This window comes from Chiloscyllium punctatum, chromosome 11, assembly GCF_047496795.1.
Source record: "Chiloscyllium punctatum isolate Juve2018m chromosome 11, sChiPun1.3, whole genome shotgun sequence".
NCBI lineage: Eukaryota > Metazoa > Chordata > Chondrichthyes > Orectolobiformes > Hemiscylliidae > Chiloscyllium > Chiloscyllium punctatum.
This window is the reverse complement of record NC_092749.1, coordinates 70,050,727-70,075,472: the sequence shown is the minus strand read 5'-3', so window position 1 is coordinate 70,075,472 and position 24,746 is coordinate 70,050,727. Positions and strand designations below refer to the sequence as shown.

At 38.5% G+C, this 24,746-nt stretch overlaps 1 protein-coding gene across 4 annotated transcripts in view; it reads left to right on the top strand.

Moving 5' to 3' along the window:
* Positions 1–24,746, top strand: part of usp34 (ubiquitin specific peptidase 34) — a 367,536-nt gene that overhangs the window by 256,270 nt on the left and 86,520 nt on the right. For all 4 annotated transcript variants that reach the window (XM_072581002.1, XM_072581003.1, XM_072581001.1 and 1 more), the window contains 10 exons: positions 4,440–4,505; positions 9,688–9,834; positions 9,928–9,984; positions 10,094–10,171; positions 11,092–11,186; positions 16,744–16,916; positions 17,597–17,747; positions 17,967–18,045; positions 19,218–19,271; positions 23,720–23,815. In XM_072581002.1, the coding sequence (XP_072437103.1) occupies positions 4,440–4,505; positions 9,688–9,834; positions 9,928–9,984; positions 10,094–10,171; positions 11,092–11,186; positions 16,744–16,916; positions 17,597–17,747; positions 17,967–18,045; positions 19,218–19,271; positions 23,720–23,815 (996 nt within the window). The remainder of the gene's footprint in view (positions 1–4,439; positions 4,506–9,687; positions 9,835–9,927; positions 9,985–10,093; positions 10,172–11,091; positions 11,187–16,743; positions 16,917–17,596; positions 17,748–17,966; positions 18,046–19,217; positions 19,272–23,719; positions 23,816–24,746) is intronic.

The following is a 24,746-nucleotide window of genomic DNA, read 5'->3' as shown; positions in this document are numbered from 1 at the left end:
AAGAGTCCAGGACCAGAGGGCATAGTCTCAGAATTAAGGGATGTGAATTTAAGACCTGTGATGAGAAGGAATTTCTTCTCTAAGGGTTGAGTGTCTTTGAAACTCCTTGTCACAGAAAGCTGTGTGGACAGAACCCTTGGTTCTACTTAAGGTTGAGTTGGATAGATTCGTGATCAGTAGGAGAGTCAAGGTGGCCAATGTGGAGGTTTATGTGCATTGGTAGGAAGGCGAGGCATTGGCTATTTTCTAAGTAGGGAAAGCCTTTAGAAATCTGAGGCACAAAAAGAAGTCAGAATTTGTGTTTCTGTTAAGGTTAATATGCAGGTTCATTAGGAATGCACATGCAATGTTAGCATTAATTTTGACAGGGCTAGAATACAAGAACAGAGATGTACTGCTGAGGCTGTATGAGGGATCTGGTCAGACTGCATTTGGAACATTGTGAGCAGTTTTGAACCCTGTATTAAGATAGGATGTATGAGCCCTGAAGGGAATCCAGACAAGGTTTACAAGAATGATCCTGACCATATGTCACTACCTTGGGTGGCTTCATCCTGGAGGTACAGGACATACCCGTGGCATGGTGACAGTCATGAATGAGGGATTGAAAGGTATGACCCCCCCCACCACCAAAAAAGCCCAGATGTTGGTTAGGAGAGCTTTTGTGATTTTCATTGATGTTTCTGGTGCTTAGGTCAATGCCATGTGTTCTGTCCATTTCCATTCCTTTAACATACAACTGTATCTTCAAACTAAAGCAATTTTACTCCAAAGTCTTTTCATATCTGTTAGCCTGATTTGATGTTAGCCTGGGACCATTGATCAATCTCACCATGCAGTCACAGACCCAAACCCAAACCCACTTTTGTGACAATGTTGTTTTACATCGACTACAATTAAACATTATCGTATTACAAATAATGGTCATTACCTATAACTAAACTACAACTAATTTTTGAAAAATAAGCTTAGTTTCCATGGTTTCAGAACAGTAAAATTTCTTGCCTTCTTTCATTGACTAATTTTTCCAAAATTACATTCCCTCATCAGGCTTGCAAATGTTATCAGATTTCTAAGTCAACTTAATCTTTTATCTTTTTACCACTGATCTTTGGCTCTTCTCCTTGTAGTCTCAGTAAGGTATGATGTGTGCTAGAGATATCTCTTGAACTTTTAAACTCCAAATTAGGAAGAATAGAGTGATGTTTATGTTCGTTGGCAAAAGTCGAATTGAATTGAGAGTAGAGTCATTAGACATATACAGCACGGATACAGACCCTTCGGTCTAACTTGTCCATGTCGACCAGATGTCCCAACCCAATCTAGTCCTAACTGCCAGCACCCGGCCCGTGTCCCTCCAAACCCTTCCTAATTCATATACCCATCCAGATACCTTTTAAATGTTGCAATTGTACTAGCCTCCACCACATCCTCTGGCAGCTCATTCCAAATACACACCTCCCTCTGCAAGAAAAACTTGCCCCTTAAATCTTTTTCATATCTTTCCCCTCTCACCCTAAACCTATGCCCCCTAGCTGGGAAAAGACCTTGTCTATTTACCCTACCCATGCCTCTCATATTATTCTAAGCCTCTATAAGGTCACCCGTCAGCCTCCAATGCTCCAGGGACAACAGCCCCAGCCTATTCAATCTCTCCCTATAGCTCAAATCCTCCAACCCTGGCAACATCCTTGTAAATCTTTTCCGAACCCTTTCAAATTTCACAACACCCTTCTGATATGAAGGAGACCAGAATTGCACGCAATATTCCAACAGTGGCCTAACCAATGTCCTGTGCAGCCGCAATATGACCTCAACTCCTGTACTCAATACTCTGACCAATAAAAGGAAAGCATACCAAACACCACCTTCACTATCCTTTCTACCTGCGACTCTACTTTCAGGGAGCTATGAGTCTGCACTCCAAGGTCTGTTTGTTCAGCAACTCTTCCTAAGACCTCACCATTAAGTGTAGAAGTCCTGCTACGATTTGCTTTCCCAAAATGCAGCACCTTGCATTTATCTGAATTAAACTCCATCTGTCACTCCTCAGCCCATGGATCCATCTGATCAAAGTCCCATTGTAATCTAAGGTAACCTTTTTCGCTGTCTGCTACACCTCCAATTTTGGTCTCATATGCAAACTTACTAACTGTACCTCCTATGTTCATAGCCAAATCATTTATATAAATAACGAAAAGATAGTGGACCAGCACCAATCCTTGTGGCCCTCTACTGGTCACAGGCCTCCAGTCTGAAAAACAACCCTCCACAACCACCCTGTCTTCTACCTTTGAACCAGTTTTGTATCCAAATGGCTAGTTCTTCCTCTATTCCATGAGGTCTAACCTTGCTAACCAGTCTCCCTTGGGGGACCTTGTCGAATGCTTTACTGAAGTCCATATAGATCATGTCTAACGCTCTGCCCTCGTCAATCCTCTTTGTTACTTCAGAAAATTCAATCAAGTTTGTGAGACATGATTTCCAATGCACAAAGCCATGTTGACTATCCCGAATCAGTTCTTGCCTTTCCAAAAACATGTATATCCTGTCCCTCAGGATTCCCTCCAACAACTCATCAGTCTATTGTTCCCTGGCTTGTCTTTACCACTTTTCTTAAATAGTGGCACCACGTTAACCAACCTCCAGTCTTCCAGCACCTCACCTGTGACTATCGATGATCCAAATATCTCAGCAAGAGGCCCAGCAATCACTTCCCTAGCTTCCCACAGAGTTCAGGGGTACACCTGATCAGGTCCTGAGGAATTATCCAGTTTCATGCGTTTCGGGACATCCAGCACTTTCTCCTCTGTAATAAGGACATTTTTCAAGATGTCACTAACTATTGCCTACATTCTCTGTCTTCCATGTCCTTTTCCACAGTAAACACTGATGCAAAATACTCGTTTAGTATCTCCCCCATCTCCTGTGGCTCCACACAAAGGCTGCCTTGCTGATCTTTGAGGGGCCCTATTCTCTCCATAGTTACCCTTTTCTCCTTAATGTATTTGTAAAAGCCCTTTGGATTCTTCTTAAATCTATTTGCCAAAGCTATCTCATGTCCCTTTTTTGCCCTCCTGATTTCCCTCTTATGTGTACTCCTACTATCTTTACACTCTAAGGATTCACTCTGTCTATCCTGTCTATACCTGACATATGCTTCCTTCTTTTTCTTAACCAAACCCTCAATTTCTCTGATCATCCAGCATTCCCTACCACCTACCAGCCTTTCCTTTCACCCTAACTGGAATAAACTGTCTCTGGACTCTAGTTGTCTCATTTCTGAAGGCTTCCCATTTTCCAGCCATCCCTTTACCTGCACACGTCTGCCCCAATCGGCTTTTCAGAGTTCTTGCCTGATACTTTCAAAGTAGCCTTTCTCCAATTTAGAAATTCAACTTTTAGATCAGGTCTAATGTTTTCGATCACTATTTTAAAACTAATAGAATTATGGTTGCTGGCCCCAAAATGCTCCCCTATTGAGACCTCAGTCACCTGGCCTACATTAGTTCCCAAGAGTAGGTCAAGTTTTGCACCTTCTCTAGTACATACATCCACATACTGAATCAGAAAGTGTTCTTGTACATACTTAACAAATTCCTCTCCATCTAAACCCTTAACACTATGGCAGTTCCAGTCTATATGTAGAAAGTTAAAATCCCCTACCATAACCACCCTACTATTCTCACAGATAACGTAGATTCTTTATAACTGGGGAAGAGAATATGTAAGCAGATTATGGAGGTACAGATTGGAAATTAGAGTAATACTTTTCATTCAGGTCTTCAAAAATAAATCAAAAGGGTAAATACACTTTTCAAAATCTTGTGGCATTTTAAAATGTTCCATTACTCATGAAAAGGAGAAACATGATTAAAACTAGCAAAGGTTTCAGATTTTAAAGATAAGTATGCATTCAGATAATCACATAATCTTTAGAATGCACATTCACAACCTGTTGAGGGCAATAGAACATAATTTCTGGAATTCTCCATCCCAAAATGCTGACCCAATACTATATTTCACCTGACTCTCCTCACCACATTTCCTGTTCAATATGCTCTCTGACTGAATCAGTATTATTACTAAGCCGGATTTAACCTTTTTTAAATGGGTTGAGCTGGTCTGCCATGTGCAAGTCAACAGCATAAGGGAGGTAGAACATCACAATTGTCTGGAGTATAACAAGTGAATTAGAAAGGATGAAATAGTTTTAATTTATGGTGGCAGTGCAGAAGTTTACTAAAATGTGTATAATAATTGGAGTGAATTCTGCACTTTGTATTTGCCAACTTTAACCCAATGCCTGGGAAGTTTAAATGAACCTCAGCACTTTATGCTCTGTGTCGTCATTAAAATTACTTCATTATTTCTGCCCAGAGGTAGGCAATTCAAGTGGCAGTTCCTATTTAATTTTTTTTGTCTTCTTCCATTCTTAGTATTCAGACGACATAAAGCATAAAACAACACTACTGGAACTGCAAAAGATGTTCACGTATCTCATGGTGAGTATTTTGTTGGCCTATAAGTAGACATACAGAAAGAAAATATTGTGGATGCTGCAAATCTTAATAAGTAGTATTTGAAGATACTCAACAGAATATACTTAATAAGCTAACAGATAAGGTGCATCTACAGAGTAAGAAACAAGTTTACCAATTCATATCTGTGATCTGCTGTTAACATTAGGAATGTGATGAATTGGAAAAGTTAACAACTTATTGAGCTTGGAAATGTCAGCAAAGCAATGAGCTTGTTACAAGTGAGAGCAAGGAAGGTACGATAAAGATCAAAAAGAAAGCTGGTCAGTAGTATTGAATTTGTGCATTTTTGAAAAAAGATATTTTGTCAAAGCTTTTCGTGTTGCGCTCATCAGGACAACTTTCAAGAAGAATTAAAGAGAAACAATATGTTGTAGAGGAGGAGAGTATAAATCGGTTGGCAAGTACACTCTGAGGAGTTGACAACTCATTTAGTCTGACTTGCGGTGTAGAGCACTTGTGCGTACTGGAAGCTACAAATATTAATGCACACAGCCTTATCCTTTGCAGGCAGAAAGAATATGTACATTGCACCCGTTTGAACTCGACTCAAAATAGGTGACAGTCTCTGGTTAATTTCTCAGGGCAATACCTTGATAAATCAGAGTCAATCTGCCTGGTTTAACTGTCAGTCATCATGAATTGATCCATCCTCCGTGAAAAAGCCTCTACCAATCAAAACGCTGCTTTCATACAGCGTAAATGTTTTCTCTTTGGCATTTCTGTGAATTGTCCTGTTCAGTGTAAGACAGAAATTTTTGACAAAATGTTGTTTTCCCAGCAATATGAAAGGGACATTCTCTAATAGAGTGAAAGATAGGTGAGACTGTGATCTAAGTATGCCCAAAATGTATGGTAACAAATAAACACAGTGTTAAGGGGTCATAAAAACAGAAAATGCTGCAAATACTTAGGAGACCAGAAAACATAAATGGAGAGGAACAGAATGAATATTCATTTCGATGATCATTAACTGAGTTTCCCTTCATAGATGTTGCCTGATATGTGGGATAATTTCTACGAACAGATGCTGGCCAAAAGGAAAAAGAGTGAGAAACATATTTAAAAAATCAAAACTTCAAACAAGAAGGAACTAAAACAGAGCTTAAGACCTCAAGTTGTTGAATTTGGTATTGGAGTCCAGGGCTTATAAATGACCAGTTGAAAGATAAGACCAGAAGATGCAAGAACAGAGTAGGGCATTCAGCCTATCGAGTCAAAAAGTGTGCTATTGGAAAAGCACAACAGCTCAGGCAGCATCTGAGGAGCAGGAGAGTCAACATTTTGGGCATAAGCCATTCATCAGGAATGTTAGGTTGGGGAAGGCAGCTGACAGATAAATAGGAGAGTGGGGTGGAGGGGAGGTAGCTGATAGATAGATGCAGGTGGGGGGTGATGGTGATAGGCCGGATCTCCAGTATTTGCAGTCCTCACTTTTTCGCATTCAGTCTATCGAGTCTGCTTGGCCATTCAGTGAGATCATGGCTATCTGATCCTCAACTCAACTCTTCTGCCTTTTTTCCATAAAAATCTGTCTGTCTCAGTCTTGAATATATTTAATGACACAGGCTTGATAGGCCTCTAGGGAAATTAATTCCACAGATTTATTGACCAAAGTGAGAAGAAATTTCTCCTCCTCTCTATCTTAAATGCACAACCCCTTATTCTAACACTATGCTGTCTGGTACTAACCTCAAGAAACTTACACTACTAACTGCTGGGACTATTTTTCATGGAGCATCGGAGGCTGATGGTTGACTTTATAGAGGTTAATATAATCATGAGGGGCTTGGTTAGGATAAATAGACAAAGTCTTTTCCCTGGGGTGGGGGAGTCCGGAACTGGAGGGCTTAGGTTTTAGGGTGAGAAGGAAAAGATATAAAAGAGACCTAAGGGGCAACATTTTCACGCAGTGGGTGGTACATGTATGGAATGAGCTGTCGGAGGAGACCATTACAATTGCAGCATTTAAAAGGCATCTGAATGGGTATATGAATTGGAAGGGTTTAAAGGGATATGGCCAAGTCCTCGTTTCAGTAAGGGGTCATATATTTCAGGCTTCTATATTTCAATGAATACAGGCCCAATCTACTCAACCTCTTCTCATCAGACAGTTCCTGCTTTCCTTATATCAGCCTTGTGAACCTACTATGGACTATTTCCAATGCCTGTATCTGTTTTCTTGGATAAGTCACCCTAAACTGTTCACAGTATGTTCCAGTTGTGGTCTGACTAGTGCCATGTATAGTTTTTGTAAATTATGCAAGGTTTTAAACTCTACTCCCTTTGAAATAAAGGTCAACATTCCATTTACCTTCCCTATTATCAGCTGAAATTGGATGCTAGCTTTTTGGGATTCCATGAGGATTCCATCCCTGTTCCTCCTTTTAAATAACATACAGCTCCTTTATTCTTCCTCCCAAAGTGTATAACCTGTCTGTAAAGATGAAGCATCTATTGAAGTGCATTGAAGTACTACAAGAAACTGAGGATAGTAGGATCAGAGTTGGAGAAAGATGGAGAATTAAAATGGCAAACAACAAAACGCTTGGAGTCTGATCTGTTGAGATGTTTCAATAATTTAAATTTCAGTTTGTTACAATCACTGACTTGCTACATTGAAAGAGGAGCCCATTCAGCTCAGTGTGTTTGCACCAGCTGTTTGTTTAAACCATGTAACCTTGAGCTATTCTTCATCCTTTTCCCTTCAATCCCAAATGTTTTATTCAAACAATTGTTTAAAAGCTCTTCAATGTAACATCACACATCTTGGTATTTCTTCAGAGTTAAAAATCACACAACACCATGTTATAGTCCAACAGGTTTATTTGGAAGTACTAACTTTTAGAGCACTGCTCTTTCATCAAGTAACTAGTGGAGCAGGATAATAAGACACAATTTAGAGCAAAAGGTCATAGTGTCATGCAATTAAATGATCTATGGAACAAACCTAGATTGTTGTAAAGTCTTTTCATCTTTTAGAATGGGTTGCAGGTTTTGATTCATTAATATGTAAATCCCAGAGCTACTTTCAAGTCACATTCTCGAGATAATTTAAGGTTTTATTAAAAATAGTGACATCTCCGCTCAGACAGTGTATTAAAGGTGTGAGGTTAGAGTCTGTATCCCAATCTTGAGTCAGACTGGTTCTATTTCCAAAGTAGGAATCTATAAAATGGTATATGAATTGACTGCCTTCAGGTTGTGTGCCTTTTGAGCTAAAATAGAACATATCTACAAATACAATTCTGCAAATGCAAATTCACCACAGATTTTTGTTTGTGTGTGTGTGAGAGAGCGTGCGGGTGAGGGAGTATATGTTTGCATGTCTGTGTGCTTGGTAGAAGTGTGTGTGTGTGTATGAGATAGAGTATAAGCCTGTGAGAGGGTGAGTGTGTGGGAGTGTATGTCTGAGAGAGTGTGTGTATGAGAAAAGGTCTGTGTGAATGTGAGAGTATGTAAGCATGTATGTATGTAGAGTGTATAGTATAGTGGGGTCACCTGTAGTGTGACATGAACCCAAGGTCCCAGTTGAGGACATCTCTGTGAGTACTGAACTTGGCTATCAGTCTCTGCACAGCCACTCTGCATTAGTACGATACTGAGGTCCGCCTTGGAGAATGGTCACTCGAAGATCTGAGGACAAATGTTCCTGACTGCTGAAGTGTTCCCCATCTGGGAGGGAACATCCCTGTCTGGCGATTGTTGCTTGGTGTCCATGCATCCATTGTTGTAGTGTCTGCTTGGTCTCCCCAATGTACCTTGCCTCAGGGCATCCTTGCCTGCAGCATTGAGATAGACAACGTTGGCTGAGTCATATGATTACCTACTGTGTATATGGTGATTCTTTACAGCATATAACTACTCGCAATGGGAAAATGATTTGTTTCTTACATTACAATTGGTCTTTGGTAAATTACTTTAAATCTATGACCTTTCATTCTGGATCCTTTTGAGTGGGACTAGTTTTCCCCTATCTACTCTGTCCAGATTGCTTATGATTTTGAAAACTGCCATCTTAGCCCTCTCTTCTATGTGGAAACCAGTCCTGACGACTTCAATGGTTCCGCATAGCTTAAGTTTCTCAGATGAAACTATTGTTGTAAACCTCTTCTGCATGTTTTCCAGTTAGTTCACATCCTCCTTAAAAAATGTGGCATCCTCAAAGAGAGACAGTACTGTCTCTGAAGTCGAATTGGTGTCTGTCACAAGCTCAACATAGTTCCTTAATCTTGTACGGTATGCCGTATTTTAAGAAAAAGCGTAGGATACTGTATATTTCAATTCTGTGTACTACTTTCCACCTGACCTGTCACCTTTAATTGCATACATACGTATACACCCAGGTGTCTCAGCTCGTACATATGTAATAGCTGAGAGACCTGGGTGTTTTCACCCAGGTTTATGCTGCCACTCTTTTGTATCCACATGGCTGCTATCCCTTTTACTTGATGAGCTTTGAATTTTGCTCATACGTCTGTTATATGGTATAGTATTAAATAACTAGTTCAAAGTCCATGTACATCACATTCAACATTACACTCGATCCTCTGTTATTTCTCCAATAAACTCAAGCAACTTTAGCATGATCTTCCCATTAAGAATTTTTCACTGATTTCATTATTCTTTCCAATAGTTGTCATAAGCCTTTAATATCACAATCACCCTTACTTAACTGTTCCCTCACTGACATTTGATCTGCTTGATGCACCTCATTCTCAAGAACCTTCTTTAGTTGTGCCATCTTTCTTATTGGACTACAAACATTCCTGTAGAAAACTCATCCAAACATTATTTAGGAGGGCTTGTCCCACTCTGATCTTTGCTACCATTAAGTAAAAACAATGACTGCAGATCCTGGAAACCAGATTCTGGATTAGTGGTGCTGGAAAACCACAGCAGTTCAGGCAGCATCCGAGGAGATTTTACTGCTCCTTGGATGCTGCCTGAACTGCTGTGCTTTTCCAGAACCACTAATCCAGAATCTTTGCTACCATTATCTCAATCTACATTGAGATCATTAAAGTCCCCCATTATGACCACGCTATAATGTTTTTAAATCTCTGTAATAAAAAATGATATTGATACCAGCAATGAATTTAACATTCTAAATGACCAATTTCTTTTGAAATATCTGCTTGTTTAGGAAAGTGAGCGCAAAGCATATAATCCACGACCTTTCTGCAAAACCTATACTATGGACAAACAACCATTGAACACAGGAGAACAGAAAGATATGACTGAATTTTTCACTGACCTGATTACAAAAATTGAAGAAATGTCCCCTGAACTGGTAAACTTGAAATACCTTTTTGTAGTTGTTCAATACCATAAAGGGAGGCTATCATTGTCTAAAAGTATCCTCTTAACTTCTTTTTAATATTAGAAAGACACGGTGAAAAGCTTATTTGGAGGGGTTATAACAAATAACGTGGTGTCATTGGTAAGTGTACTTAATTTTTGAACATTCAGAAGTTTAATTAAGCAGTTTCATTATGAAAATAAATTATCTATGATAAAATACTGAAGTTGTCACTTTTTTTTAAATTCAGGATTGCGAACATGTCAGCCAGACAGCTGAGGAGTTCTACACAGTTAGATGCCAAGTGGCTGATATGAAAAACATTTATGTGAGTTATGTCTAATTTTGTAAGGTAAAACAGTGCAATATCTGAACTAACAAAGATAAAATTAAGATACATGATTTTCAAAGGCTGCTAAAGTGGAAGCATTGCAAGACAATTCAACTTCCTCATCATAACCTCGTATGTCACATTTGTTTAATATTTTCAGAATAAAACATTCATAACGTTGAATAATGTTGTAAGAGCCCTTTTATTATTTTGAAAAACTTAAAAATTCATGAATAAATGTCATGGTATTTTATTCAGAGAAATAATGACTCCTTTAAAATCCACATAGTGATGTTTCTTGTCAAAAGGATTGACTTTTTACAATAAATTGTGTTCTGAAATATGTTCCTTTCTCATCACATTGGTACTTTATTTACCAGAAGAGAAAATATGCCGTGATTACATTAAAATTGTAATGTGCTTATTAATGTTAATCAGTGCTTAAAATATCTTGAAGTCAGTAGACAATGTTTTTAATTGTACAGTACAACGTTTGTTTTTGATATATTTTTCTGACTTTATTGTGGCCCACTTGGTAGCACTCTTGCCACCGAGGCACAGACTTCCAGGTTCAGATCCAAATCTTGGGTTTGCACACACAATTGATGCTAACACAATTCACTGTGGAAAGAGTGCTGCACTGTTAGAGGTGCCACCTTTTGATGAGATGTTAAACCAAAGCAGATAGGTGTAAAAAGTCCCATGGCATAATTTCCAAGAAGAGCAGGCAAGTTTTCATAGTTATTTTGGCTGATATGTGTCATCAAGTTGGCATTACAAAAGAACAGATTATCTGGTCATGATCGCATTGTAGTTCACTGTATGCCTGCACTTCAAAAAGTACTTTGGTTATAAAGTGTTTCGAAATGTCTGGTAATTATGAAAGGTGCTTTATAAATATGTGTTTCACTTTCTAGGAGTCGCTTGATGAAGTTACAATCAAAGATACTCTGGAAGGTGATAATATGTACACTTGTTCCCAATGTGGAAAGAAAGTACGGGCTGAGAAAAGGTTCGATTTCACAACAAATATATTTAGATGCTTTAACTTAACTGCTCCATAGGAATATCCTTGACTGTATAGTATTTTTACTTTGCTAAAATAAGATCAAAGCTGAATCTTTGTGGATCTGTTCATCAGGAGTGAATACACAAGAAGTAAAACATAGAGATAATGTATTTTTATGAGGTATGAAAAGAGGGTACTGACTACTTGGACCATAATTAGTGTGGAGATACAGCAGGAATTGCTAGTCTTAGTTAATCAAACTCATACCAGTCTAGTAGATTGTCTGCTTGATTAAAGCAGTACCCTGGGGAGTGTAGCAAAGATTGATAGTCTGTATAGGCCCTTGTCAGCTCTTGGTCTACATTACTAGTCTGAGTGAACAAGGATTAACAGTTCCTACTGCAACTTGTGCCAATCATGATTCTGTCACCTAGTACCTTCTCATGCTGTACAAATTGCATAGGGGGTCAGTTAGCTCACTTGGCTGGACAACTGGTTTGTGATAGAGTGAAGCCAGCAGTGTGGGTTCAGTTCCTGCACTGACTGAGATTACTATGAAGGTTCCTCCTAATTAACTTCTTTCTTCACTTGATACCCGATGACCCTCCACTTAAGCTACAGCCAGTTGTCTCTCTCTAATGAAAGATCAGCTGTATGGTCTAGTAAGACTATGGTGACTTTACTTTTATCTTTTTATAAATTTCTGTTCCCATCATCAGCTTTGGTTTCTTATAGAACATAAAACAATACAGCGCAGAACCCTTCGGCCCTCGATGTTGCACCAACCCGTGAACTATTCTCAGCTTGTCCCCTACACTATCCCATCATCATCCATGTGTTCATCCAAGGATTGTTTAAATCTCCCTAATGTGGCTGAAAGGTGTGGCACTGGAAAAGTATAGCAGGTCAGGCAGCAGGAGAATCGACATTTCGTGCATAAGCCATTCAACAGGAAGGGTTTTAAGATTCCTGATGAAGGGCTTATGCCTGAAATGTTGATTCTGCTGCTCCTTGGATGCTGCCTGACCTGCTGTGCTTTTCCAGCAACACACTTTTCAACTCTGATCTTCAGCTTCTGCAGTCCTCACTTTCTCCTTGGTTTCTTATGTGTCAATCCTCAGTTCAGAGACGGGGGGTAGCGGGGCAAGTTGATGGGATAACATTATTAAGAAGAGATGAGATGAGGAGGTTTGAGAGACAATCTGGGCTTAAATGATGTCAAGTCCATTTGGGCAGAGGTTTCAAAAAAGATAGCAAGGGAGTAAAAACATTGCAGGTCTGCAAACTACTCCAAACAAACTGTAATCATTTTTGAGGAAAAGCTATAAATCTGAAAAAAAGACAATTATTGGTGATTTTAATCTTCATGCTGATTAAGTTAATCAAATCGGAAACGATAGCTACAACAACAAATTCATAGTTTTTCAAGAGCAATATGTCATGGAGTCAACCAGGAGCAGGCTATCTTGGATCTAATAATGAGGTAGGTTTAATCAATTATCTCAGTAAAAAATCCCCAAAGAAGTAGTGATCATAGCATAGAATTTAATATTCAGATTGAGAGAGAACCTGGAGTTGGGAAAAAAAACTGTGCTTAACTTGGAACTATATAATGAAATGAATATCGTCAGCTGAAGTGAAATGGTGGATAGGTTAGCAAGAATGACAGTAAGCAAGCAATGTTAGGCGTTTCAGGAGGTAATTCATGACTATCATCAAAAATACATCCCAGGAAGGAAAGATTCTGAGGAGAATGATAAACCAAACATGACTAACCAAGGAAGTTAAGGAGTGTATTCAATTGAATGGAAAAGCATATGAGGAGGCAAAATTCAGTCATAGCCCAGAAGACTGGCATTAATTCAGAATCTAACAAAGAAACACTAAAAAGATTGAGAGAAAATAAACTAAGAGGTTAAACTAGTGAAGAATAAAAAACTGACCATCAGAGCTTCTCTAATATATAAAAAGAAGAGAGAGATCAAAGTGAACATATGTCCCTTAGAGAATGAATCTAGGGAGATGGGGAATGAGGAAATGGCTAAATAGTTAAACTGACAATTATCATCAGTCTTTACAGTGGAAGAAACTTCAATCATCCAATGAAGAATACAGGTAGGAATTAAGTACCATCACCATCACTAAAAATATTAGACAAACTAATGGGGCTCAAGGCAATAAGTCTCCTGGCCCAGATGGCTTGCGTCCTAGGATCCCTCAAAGGACGATCTACAGAGATAGTGATGCATTGGTTGTGATTTGCCAAAAATCCTTGCATTCTGGTAAAGTGCCAAGGGATTAGACAACTGCTAATGTGATACCCATATTCAAAAAGGGAGTTGGCAAAAAAATGGGTAACTATAGGCTGCTTATCCTAACATTGATTGTTGGAAAACTATTGGAATTAATTATTAAAGAAGTAACAGCATATTTGGAAATCATAATCTAATTAAGCAGAGTCAGCATGGCTTCATTAAAGAGAAATTATGTCTGGCAAATATTTTGGAGTTTCTTGAGTAAGTCTCAACTAGGGTGGATAGAGGGGAACCAATAGATATGTTGTATTTGGACTTTGAGAGTGGATTCAACAAGGTACCTCTGAAACAGTCAGTCCTAAGATAAGAGCCCTTGGCATTAGTATATTGGCATAAATAAGGAAGTGGCTGATGGCAGGAGACAGTGAGTGGAGATAAAGCATTCTTTTTCAGGTTAGTGAACCATGAACAGTGGGATTCCATAGCTATCAGTGGTGGGACCATAACTGGTTACAATATATGTTGATGACTTTGGAAAAGGAAGTGAATGTATTGTGGCCAGATGTGCAGACGATACAAAAATAAATGGAAAGACAGGTTGTGAGAGGGATAGAAACATTTTGCAGAGAGAGATTCATAGGTCAAGTAAGTGGACAGAAAGGTGGGTGATGGCAAAATATGAAGTTGTTCATTTTGAAAGAGGTCAAAAATCACACGCCACCAGGTTATAGTCCAACAGGTTTATTTGAAAACACGAGCTTTCAGAGCACTGCTCCTTCAAGTGCCTCCACTTCATTTTGGAAGGGACAATGAAAGAACAGAATATTATTTAAATGGAAAAAAACTGCAGAATGCTGCAACACAAAAATGACTTTGTGGTATTAGCCTATAGATGCAGCAGGTAATCGAGAAGGCTGATGGAATGCTGACTTTTATTTCAAAGGGGTTGTAGTGCAAAAGTAAGAAAGTCATACTGCAACTGTACAAGATGCTGGTGAGACCATTTATGGAAAGCAGTTTTGGTCCTCTTATTTAAGGAAAGATTATTATGTTGGAGGCAGTTCAGTGAAGGTTCACTAGGATGATCCCTGGCATGAAAGAATTGCCTAATGAGTGAAGGCTAAACCAATTGTGATTCTACTCATTGGAGTTTAGAAGGTGGAAGGTGATCTCAGTATAGGATTCTCAAGGGACTTGAGAGGGTAAATGCTGATGGGATGTTCCCCCTCATAGAAGAGTCTAGGACCAGAGAGCGTAGCCTCAGAATAAAGAGGCACCAATTTAAGACTGAGGAGAGAGAATGTTTTCTGAGGTTTGAGAACCTTTGGATCCTATTGCCACAGAGAGCCGTGGGGATTGTGTCTTTTTGTACATTTAAGACTGAGATGGACAAATTCTTGATCAGAACAGGAAAATAAAGGGTTATGCAAGAAAGTGGGTATGAGAAATATCAGATCAGCTATGATCCTATTGTATATCAGAGCAGGCTTGAGGGGCCAAATGGCTTACTCCTGTTACTGTTTCTTATGGTATGTTTATGCAGGGAGATGGGCAGAAAACAGGAAACTATAGGCTGGTTAGCCTGACCTCAGTCATTGGTAAGATTTTGGAGTCTATTATTAAGGATGAGATTGCAGATTGCTTGGAAGTGCATGGTAAAATAGGGCTGAGTCAGCATGGCTTCATCAAGAAGAGGTGATGCCTGACAAATCTGTTTAAATTCTTTGAGGAGGTCATGAGTATGTTAGACAAAATAGAGCCAGTGAACGTGATCTATTTGGACTTCCAGAAGGCCTTTGACAAGGTGCTGTACAGGAGGCTGCTAAATAAGACCCATCCCATTATGTTAGATTGGATAGAAGATTGGCTACCTGACAGAAGACAGAGTGTGCATGAAGAAATTGAGGGCATTGTTGCTAAGTTTGCAGATGACAAAGGTAGGTGGAGGGACAGGGTACTGTTGAGGAAGCAGGGAGGCTGCAGAAGGACTTGGACAGGCTGGACAAATAAGTGACATATAGTGCAATGTGGCCAAGTGTGAGGTTATGCACTTTGGTAGGAAGATTAGAGGTGTAAATGAGGGGTACATTTTTTAAATGAGGAAAGGCTTTGGAAATATGATGAACAAAGAGGCCTGGGAGTCTAAGTTCAGCATTCCCTTAAGGTTGACATGCAGGTTCAGTTGGCATTTCGGAATGCAAATACAATGTTAGCATTCATTTCAAGAGGGCTAGAATACAAGAGCAGAGATGCTCTGCTTAGGCTATGCAAGGCTCTGGTCAGACCACATTTTGAAATGCTGTGAGCAGTTTGGGCCCTGCATCAAAGGAAAGATGTGCTGGTGAATGAGGGGATTCAGAGGTATTTTACAAGATTGATCCCATGAACCAAGGGCTTGTCATTTGAGGGGCGGTTGAGGATTCTGGATCTGTATTTGACAATGTTTAGAAGGATAAGGGGGAATCTCATTGAAACTTACAGAATTCTACAAAGACTGGATCAAGTGGATGTAGAGAAGCTGCTTTCACCATAGAACAGACTAGAAGAGCACTGCCTCCTTTAGAATTGATGAGGAATTTCTTCGGCCAGAGGGAAATGGAGCTGTGGAACTTATTGCTACAGAAGGCTGTAGAGGCCAAGTCATTGAGTGTATTTAACACCGAGACAGATGACCCTTGAATCTCTTAATAATCAAGAATCGATGGGGAGAAGGCAGGAGAATGGAATTGAGAAACATGTCAGTCATGATCAAATGATGGAGCCAATTCGATGGGCCGAATTGCCTCATTCTGCTCCCATATCTTATGGATAAGTGCAAACTGGAATGATTTAATTTGTCTCTTTCTAGCAATATTTAGGCTTTGTACCACAGCCAATTAATTGCATTTTTAAATTAATGAGCATGATGGGACTCTTGAACATTCAACAGCATGATTGATATTAGTTGTTGAGTAATAAAATTTGCTGATCACTGAAAAAACCTGTTTTAAATGTTGTTTTACATATTATGCAATGATTCCAGTGATGCTACTGTAAGGGTATTTTCCACTACTCAACACTGCTACCATGGCATTCCATCTGCAACTTTGTTGTCTGTCCGAAAGAGGAAAACATGTATATCTGGAAGGGATGTCTTTACATGAGATATTAACTGTATTGGCGTTTAAATCAAACAGAATTTTTCTTAAAAAGAAAATATAACACAGGCATCCACTACCAATGGATTTAATTCCACTGGATACTTGGAATGAATAAATATGTATATTTTAGCCCACTGTGATTGTTTCTTTTTGTGTCTGTCACAGGGCTTGTTTCAAGAAATTACCTCGAATCTTGAGTTTCAATACCATGCGTTACACTTTCAATATGGTTACAATGATGAAAGAAAAGGTCAACACCCACTTCTCTTTTCCTCTGAGACTTGACATGACTCCTTACACTGAAGATTATCTTATGGGAAAAACTGACCGTGTAGATGGTACTGTAATAGTTTTATTTAATTTTATAATTCAGCTTCACTACAAATAGAGAATAATGTTAAAAACTCAGTTGTCTGATGAAATTTCCCTGATTTTTTTTTGGTAACGAATGTGCTAGTTGTTATGGCAGTTTCAAAGATGTAAATCAGTTTCGTAGGGTTTCAGTCCTACATGCTAATTGAGATTTTCATCTAATTGTTTTGTATATACTGAAATTGACTGTTAATACAAAATTTTAGTGTTCTAACTATACTTTTTTTGAGAGTGACTGCGAAGAGGTTAATTCTGAATTGTCTTTAAAAGGATAAAGGAAGCTAGACGTAAATCTGTTCAACATTCTCCTCTAATCCTTGTTAATGCATGCATTTTTGGTTAATTATGTAAAATGATGTATTCTAGAGCTGTGCAGAAAGTGCACCTCACAGAATGTCATAACTCGAATGTCATGATGTTTAGGTTTATAGAGATTGAGATTGCTCTATCCACTACTCTGATAGAATAAGTTGAAGCAGTTCATGCTTATATACTGCAGTTGAATTTCAATCAGTTTGATGCTGCTACGTGCTCATTGATTAAAAACCTTCCAATGTTGGATGAGTTACAACACGAGTCTTCTTTTCTAAACATACTTAACTGGCAATGTCATGCTGAAGTGAACTTTGTTTAATTGTCATTTCAGGTTTTAAAGAGAATGGTGAAGTTAAACAAAGTGAAAGCTTTGAATATGATTTGATTGGAGTGACTGTGCACACAGGGACAGCAGATGGAGGGCATTATTATAGTTTTATCAGAGATATTGTGAACCTTCATGCTTATAAAAACAATAAATGGTAAGCAGATGTTGATAGTGTCAATTTTCAAGTTAGTCGTATGGGCTCCTTTAACACCTCATATTTCCTTTCTCTGAAAATAGAAATTAACAGTATCTTCGTTATTGGCTTAATGCTAATTAAGTGAAATTGTGTTCCATGTAAAACTTTTTACATAAGACTGGGTAAAAGAGCTAATACCATTTGTTTTAATAGCTGTGGTTTTAAACCCCTCTTTAGGTATCTATTTAATGATGCTGAGGTAAAACCATTTGATTCTACTCAACTTGCCTCTGAATGCTTTGGTGGAGAAATGACAGTAAGTTCTAGTTTTCTTTTTCTGATTGTTTCTCACAGGAACAGTAGATGTAAGTGGCAGTATTACCTCTTTTCTGGCATTTACTTTGCTATCCATTTAGGAACAATCATTGTATTTTGACAATCTAATTCCTCTGATCATTTATTTAGGGTAAATTTTAATGAAAATTACTGTATACTTTTAACGACCAGTTTTAAGAGCTCTGGTAATTTTGGGGCTTTGCCACTTGACTAAGGCGATCTGTTTATTTTTGAAACTGGATTGACAGCACTGGATTGATAAAAATAATATGTGCCACAGTTAAAATATAACAAAAACTTCTGGTCTCCCGAGAATTAGTTTCGTTAATCCAGGATGGAAACGATGTACTGCATTTAGTATCAGTGCTGTGGAGCAAGGCAGGGATCTAGCTGACATGGTTCCTTGCTGCTGATTGATATCCAGTGATCTCCACTGAGCTCAACTGGGAAATTCCTGCGGGAAGATAGGATTAAGATCAATTGCTCCAACACCCTGAAGCCCCAAACAATTAGTCTGCAAACTCTCATCTCACAGATTTTTACAGAAATGTTTGAAAATGTCTGATTCGTGGATGTATGGAGTCAATCCCTTCAGGTGAGAAAGGGAGAAGAATTGACAGAAAAGACTCCTTTTTATTGCCTATATTTTATTGTAAAACTAGATTATCTTTCACGTGCATTCTCTTTTGATAGAAATTTCCCAAATGTCGACTTTAAAAATATCAATGCCAAAATTGATTTGTAACAGTAATATAAGTTATTACAGTTATTAGTATAAAAGATCTTTACTATGTTTGTTGCTTTCAATGCATGTACAAAATAATTTTGATCCTTTTGGTTGCCTTGTAATCCTGTCCACAAGTATTTTCATTTTGCATCATTCTGTACAAATAACCTTTTTAGAGTAATGTTCATTAATCAGAGTCTTTGTTATTTAACCCACTTCCTGACCTCACTCCAACATCACCTGTACTTTGTGCATTCTCCCATTATTTGATGCAATCAAGCTGGTTTGCTACCTTCTATTTAATATCCAGTTACCATGTTTCTGTGCAACAAACATTTAAAATCTCAGGGCTTTGCTTATGTTTCTTGTCAACTTCCAGGACTTTGAATTATGCAACAGTTTAATTTTTTTTTAAATTTTTTTAGACCAAGACATATGATTCTGTCACAGACAAGTTCATGGATTTTTCCTTTGAAAAGGTAAATATTTTTGGAGAATAATTAAGATTTCTTTTCGATTATCTTTTAGAATGAGGAGCCTTAACTAGTACTTTGCAATCTTTAGTACTTCACAACCTGTGCATGGATGCAGATATGGGCAGGCTTCTTGATGAGTGCTTTGCCTCTGTCTTCACAAAGGAGTTGGATGATGCAGTCATTCTAGTTAAAGAGGAGTGTGAAATATTACATAAAATAAGCATAATGAAGGAAATACTGGAGATACAGACCTCATTGAAGGTAGATAAATCACCAAGGTCAGAGAAATTGTATCCTAAGCTGCTAAAGGAAGTCAGGGAGGAATAGTGGATGCTCTGAGGATCATTTTGCATTCCTCACTATAGATATTAAAGGATTGGAGATCTGTAAATGTTGTGCTATTATTCAAAAAGGGTGTGAAAGAGAGACTGGTCAGTCTGACCTCAGTGGTGGGCAAATGACCAGAATCATTGCTGAGACACAGAATTATCTATTACTTAGGCACAGGTTGATCAGGAATAGTCAGCATGGTTTTGTGAAGTGAAAGTCATGTGTTGTTCAGTTGAATGTTTGAGGAAACAATAAGGAGATTGATGTAAGTAGTGCACTGGATGTACCCTATATTCTAATCAGATTTTAATAAGACATTTACAATGTTCCACATGGCAAACTGGTCAAGAAAAATTAAAGCCCATGGAGTACAGGAAATGTTACAATTTGACCAAATGTTTGCTCAGTGACGAAAAGCACAGGATAATTGTTAACGGACGTTCCTGTGAATGGAAAATGATTTCTAGTGGTGTTCCACAGAGCTGTATTTTGGATCCCTCGTTGTTCGTTGTACATATGAATGATTTAGACTTGTCTGTGGTAAGCATAATTGGGAAATTTGCAGGGAACACAAAACTTTTCTGGGTAGTTGATAGTGAAGAGGATGGTTGTTGGCTCCAGGATTACATCAGTAGTTTGATGGAATGGGTGGAAAAATGGTAAATGGAATTCAATCCTGAAAAGTACTAGGTTATCTATAAGGGGAGAGTGAACAAAGCAAGCAGATACTCAATAAACTGTACAATATTGTAAGAGACCTTCAAATGTGTATCTGCAGGCCCATGAAGGTAGGAGAACAGCTCAATAGGTAGCAAAGTATGTTTGAGTTGCGTTCCTTCATTGGATGAGATACTCAATGCAAAAGCAGGGATATAATGCTGGAACTATATAAAGTGCTAGTTTGACCAGAGCTGTGGTTTTGTACCCTCTTCTGCTCACCAAATTACAGGAAGCACATAATGCTTTAGAGTTTACAGATGAGATATACAAGAATTTGCCAGGACTTGAAAATTGCAGTTATGAAGAAACATTGGATAGGCTATGATTGGTTTCTTTGAAATGGAAGAGACTGAAGTGTGACTTAATTGAAGTGCATAACATAATGAAGGGCTTGGATTAAGTGGACATGAAAGACTTGTCCCTACAGGAGAGGTCAGTTATCAGGGGGCCACAGATTTAAATGTGATTGGTAGAAGAATTAGAGAGCATGCAGGGAAAATATTTATCCGGAGGGTGATGGATGCCTTGGATTCACTGTCAAGTTGGATGGTTGAGGCAAAAACCCTTAATTAATTTGAAAGGAACCTGGATCTGCACATGAAGTGCTGTAATCTTCAAGGTTGTGATGTTAGAAAATTGAATTAGAATGGATGGCCACTTTATTCAGACAATGGGGCACGGTGCGCTGAATGGCCTCCTTCTGTGCTGTACTTTTTTTTAACTTCTCTCCCACCCAAATCTCCAAAACCTTTAAAAACTATCTGTTTTGGAACTATCCTGAAAAGAATAATTGCAGTTGTGCTAATGGGATGTTGTTTTTAGTGGTTAGCACTGCTGCCTCACAGCGCCAGAGAACCGGGTTCAGTTCCCGCCTCAGGCGACTGACTGTGTGGAGTTTGCACGTTCTCCCCGTGTCTGCGTGGGTTTCCTCCGGGTGCTCCGGTTTCCTCCCACAATCCAAAGATGTGCAGGTCAGGTGAATTGGTCATGCTAAATTGCCCGTAGTGTTAGGTAAGGGGTAGATGTAGATGTAGGGGTATGGGTGGGTTACGCTTTGGCGGGGCGGTGTAGACTTGTTGGGCCGAAGGGCCTGTTTCCACACTGTAAGTAATCTAATCTAATCTAATCTAATCTATTCTATCACTTGATGATAAAGCCATGTGCAGCATGAAATTTACCTTGTCTCTGATGCAGCTATTCCACTTGTTGATTAGAATATTTGTCTGTGCTCTCCTATTGAATGAGGTATTGGTACTTAACTCTTTGGAATCATTTGCCACGTTAAAAAGATAGTGAGGAAAACTGAGGAGTAATGCCAAATATTATATTTGAAGGAAAAATAAACTGACTTGGATAAAATTTTACTTTCAATGATTACTGAGCTTTATTCTAGACCAGAGTGGAGGTTGGTTCCACCCAAATGTAATTCTGCACAACTACCTAACTAGTTGATTTCCTGTGACACAACTACCAAGGCAGGAAGTTTTATAACTCTTACTTGCCTCTAGTTTATACACTACTGCTATTTTAATTTTCCTTTGGGCCCTATCCACTTTCTCTTTAATGGTGCTGCTACCTGTTTTCAATTTTTTTTTCCCTTCCTCTCTCATACCTTTTTTAGGTGGTGGGAGAGAGTAACTACCTTGGCTTTAGCAGTTGCCTTTTTCTTTCTTGCAATTTCTTCACTCACCTACTTCGTTCCCATTATCCGCAAGCTTTACAGCTAACAACCATCTCCTCATTCCTAAGTCTCCTTGGGAAAAACCAAGGAACTAATTATTGACTTTCAGCGGGATGTTACTCATGCCCCCCTACACATTAGTGCTGGTAGAAGGTGTCAAGCTCCTGGGAGTGGTCATCACAACAAGCTTTCTTGGATTCTTCATGTGGATGCACTGGTTTCGAACTCCCAACAATGTCTTTCTCCTCAGGCCGCTGAGGAAACTTGGCATGACGACAAATACCCTTGTCAACTTTTATAGGTGCACCATCGAGAGTATTCTGTCTGGATGTATCACTACCAGGTATGGAACTGTACCATTCAAGTTCGGAGATGGTTGTGGAGAGTGGTGAACTCAGCCCAGGCAATCACAAAGGCCAACCTCCCATCTATAGAATCCATCCAAAAGGCCCACTGTCAAGGAAAGGCAGCCAGCGTTCTGAAAGATCCATCCCACCCTGGCAATGTTTTTCTACAACCTCTGCCATCGGGGATGAAAAACAGAAGCCTGAACACATGCATCAGCCCGTTTCGAAACAGTTTCTACCCTACTGTTGTTAGAATACTGAATGGACTCTCAAACTCTTAACGTTCGCCTGTACCTGTGTTTTGTTTTTGCTACTGTTTACCTATTATTTACTTATCTATGCTATTTAACTATGTGATTTGCCTGTTTTGCTCACAAGTCAAAACTTTTCACTGTGCCTTGGTACACGTGACAATAAATTCAATTCAATTCTGATTTGAACCCACAACCCACTCAACCCCACACCTTCTGCCCATATTGCTTTGGTGTCATTCACCACACTCTTGACCTCCAGTCCACAACTGTGCCACTCCCAGCCTAAACTAGTTTCTCAAGTGATTTTAAAAGCCTGGAGCCTTGATTGCCTCTAAGTATTTTCCTCAGATTTCAATTTATTTAAAAGATAAATGAGGAAGGACGGTTCACTTTTCTCTTTCTCTCTTGGCTCAAAGTTGATAGGAATTAGAATTGCAGACTCACTTATTACCATTGACCTTTTCTGTCGATAAACTTTAAGTGCATAAGTATTTGGCTTCAGAATTCAACCAGGGCTCTTCCTGAACATTGATGTCACATTAAAGATCTTGGTGCTTTTTCTTTCCTCATACTCTCTTTCACTCCCCCCCCCCCGTTTAATATACGTTTTAAATATTTTTGGAACATAAAATCTGCAACAGGTAGTTGTGATAGAACATCTTCAATCGTTTTCTCTCACAAGTTTAACTTATTCTTTTTATTAAAAGAATCATAAATTTCATCAAGTAAACACTTCAAGTAAAAATATTAAGAAAGAAATCCCATAAATAGAACTGATTGCACCTCAGCAAATTTTATTTTGGTTTAATCACTTATTGTTGAATCATAAAAATTTTAATTACTGATGGAGAATCTGGTGCCTGAAGAAATTTCATAAACCATTTTCGACTAATTTGTAGGACCTTTTGATGGTAAGTTTGTGCAATTACTGATTGAAACCATAAAATAGCAGTTATTGTGGCACATTTAGCATTGCAGATACTCCTATTCATCTAAGAACAGATACTGCAAATTTTCAAACTGTACCCCATGTACAAAATAATCTGTCTAAGTTATATACATTACCAAAGGAAAAGATGTGTACGTTTTTACTCTGCTGATGCAATATTTTGATTTTAGACACACAGTGCATACATGCTGTTTTACAAGCGTGTAGACACAGAGGAAGAAAATGGGAAGGAGTACAGCTTTGATGTTTCACCAGAACTTTTAGAGGTATTGAGATATTTTTCTGACTTGTTGACTATAACTTATTGGAAAAATGTGACTGGAAAAGTTTGGAAATAATGTTTAACAAAAAAAACCACACAACTGTAGACATTGAAAATCTGACATAAAAACCAAAATAGCTGGAGAAACTCAGGTATGGCACATCTGTGGAGAGAAAGTGTAAGTGTTTCAGTCCTGCTTTGAGGTCTGAAGAAGGCAGGGTCACTGCACCCGAATCATTGATTCTGCTTTCGGTCCACAAATGCTATCGGATCCACTGGGTTTCTTTAGTTATTTTGTTTTTGGTTTGGAAATAATGCTTAGTGTTTATACAAACATATAGAAAATGCAGAAGCCTTCAGTCTACTCATTATATTAATGGTACACCCTTGCTTATCTTGCACATCCTCTCTAATAATGATATTTCCCTGGAAAGCAAGAAAATCTACGCCACAAAAACAGAAATTGCTGGAAAAGCCCAGCCGGTCTGACAGCATCTGTGGAGAGAAATCAGAGTTATCAGAAATCAGAACCTGAGGAAGGGTCACCTAACCTGAAATTTCTGTTTTTGTTACTGATTTACAGCATTTGCAGTTCTTTTCATTTTTATTTAGGAGAAAACCTATGGCTGATTTCAGAAAAATTCTACTGCAAACCCTAAAGATAAAGTCTAATTGAATTGTATTTAATTTCCTTAAACACATCAGGTTTCCTAAAAGCTCTACATTTCTCTCAAATTAACAGTTCTAAATTTAAAATGTTGTCTATGTCCATTTCCTGAGTCAAAAATGATCAAAATAGACAGTGTAAACCTTAAATAGAAGACTTCTACCAATCTTCTATTATAGTTTTTGTCTTGAGCTATTGATTTCTATAGTGTCATGATAGACAGCTAATGAATTTTGAGGACAGTTGTCTGACCACTAACCCTGCTATC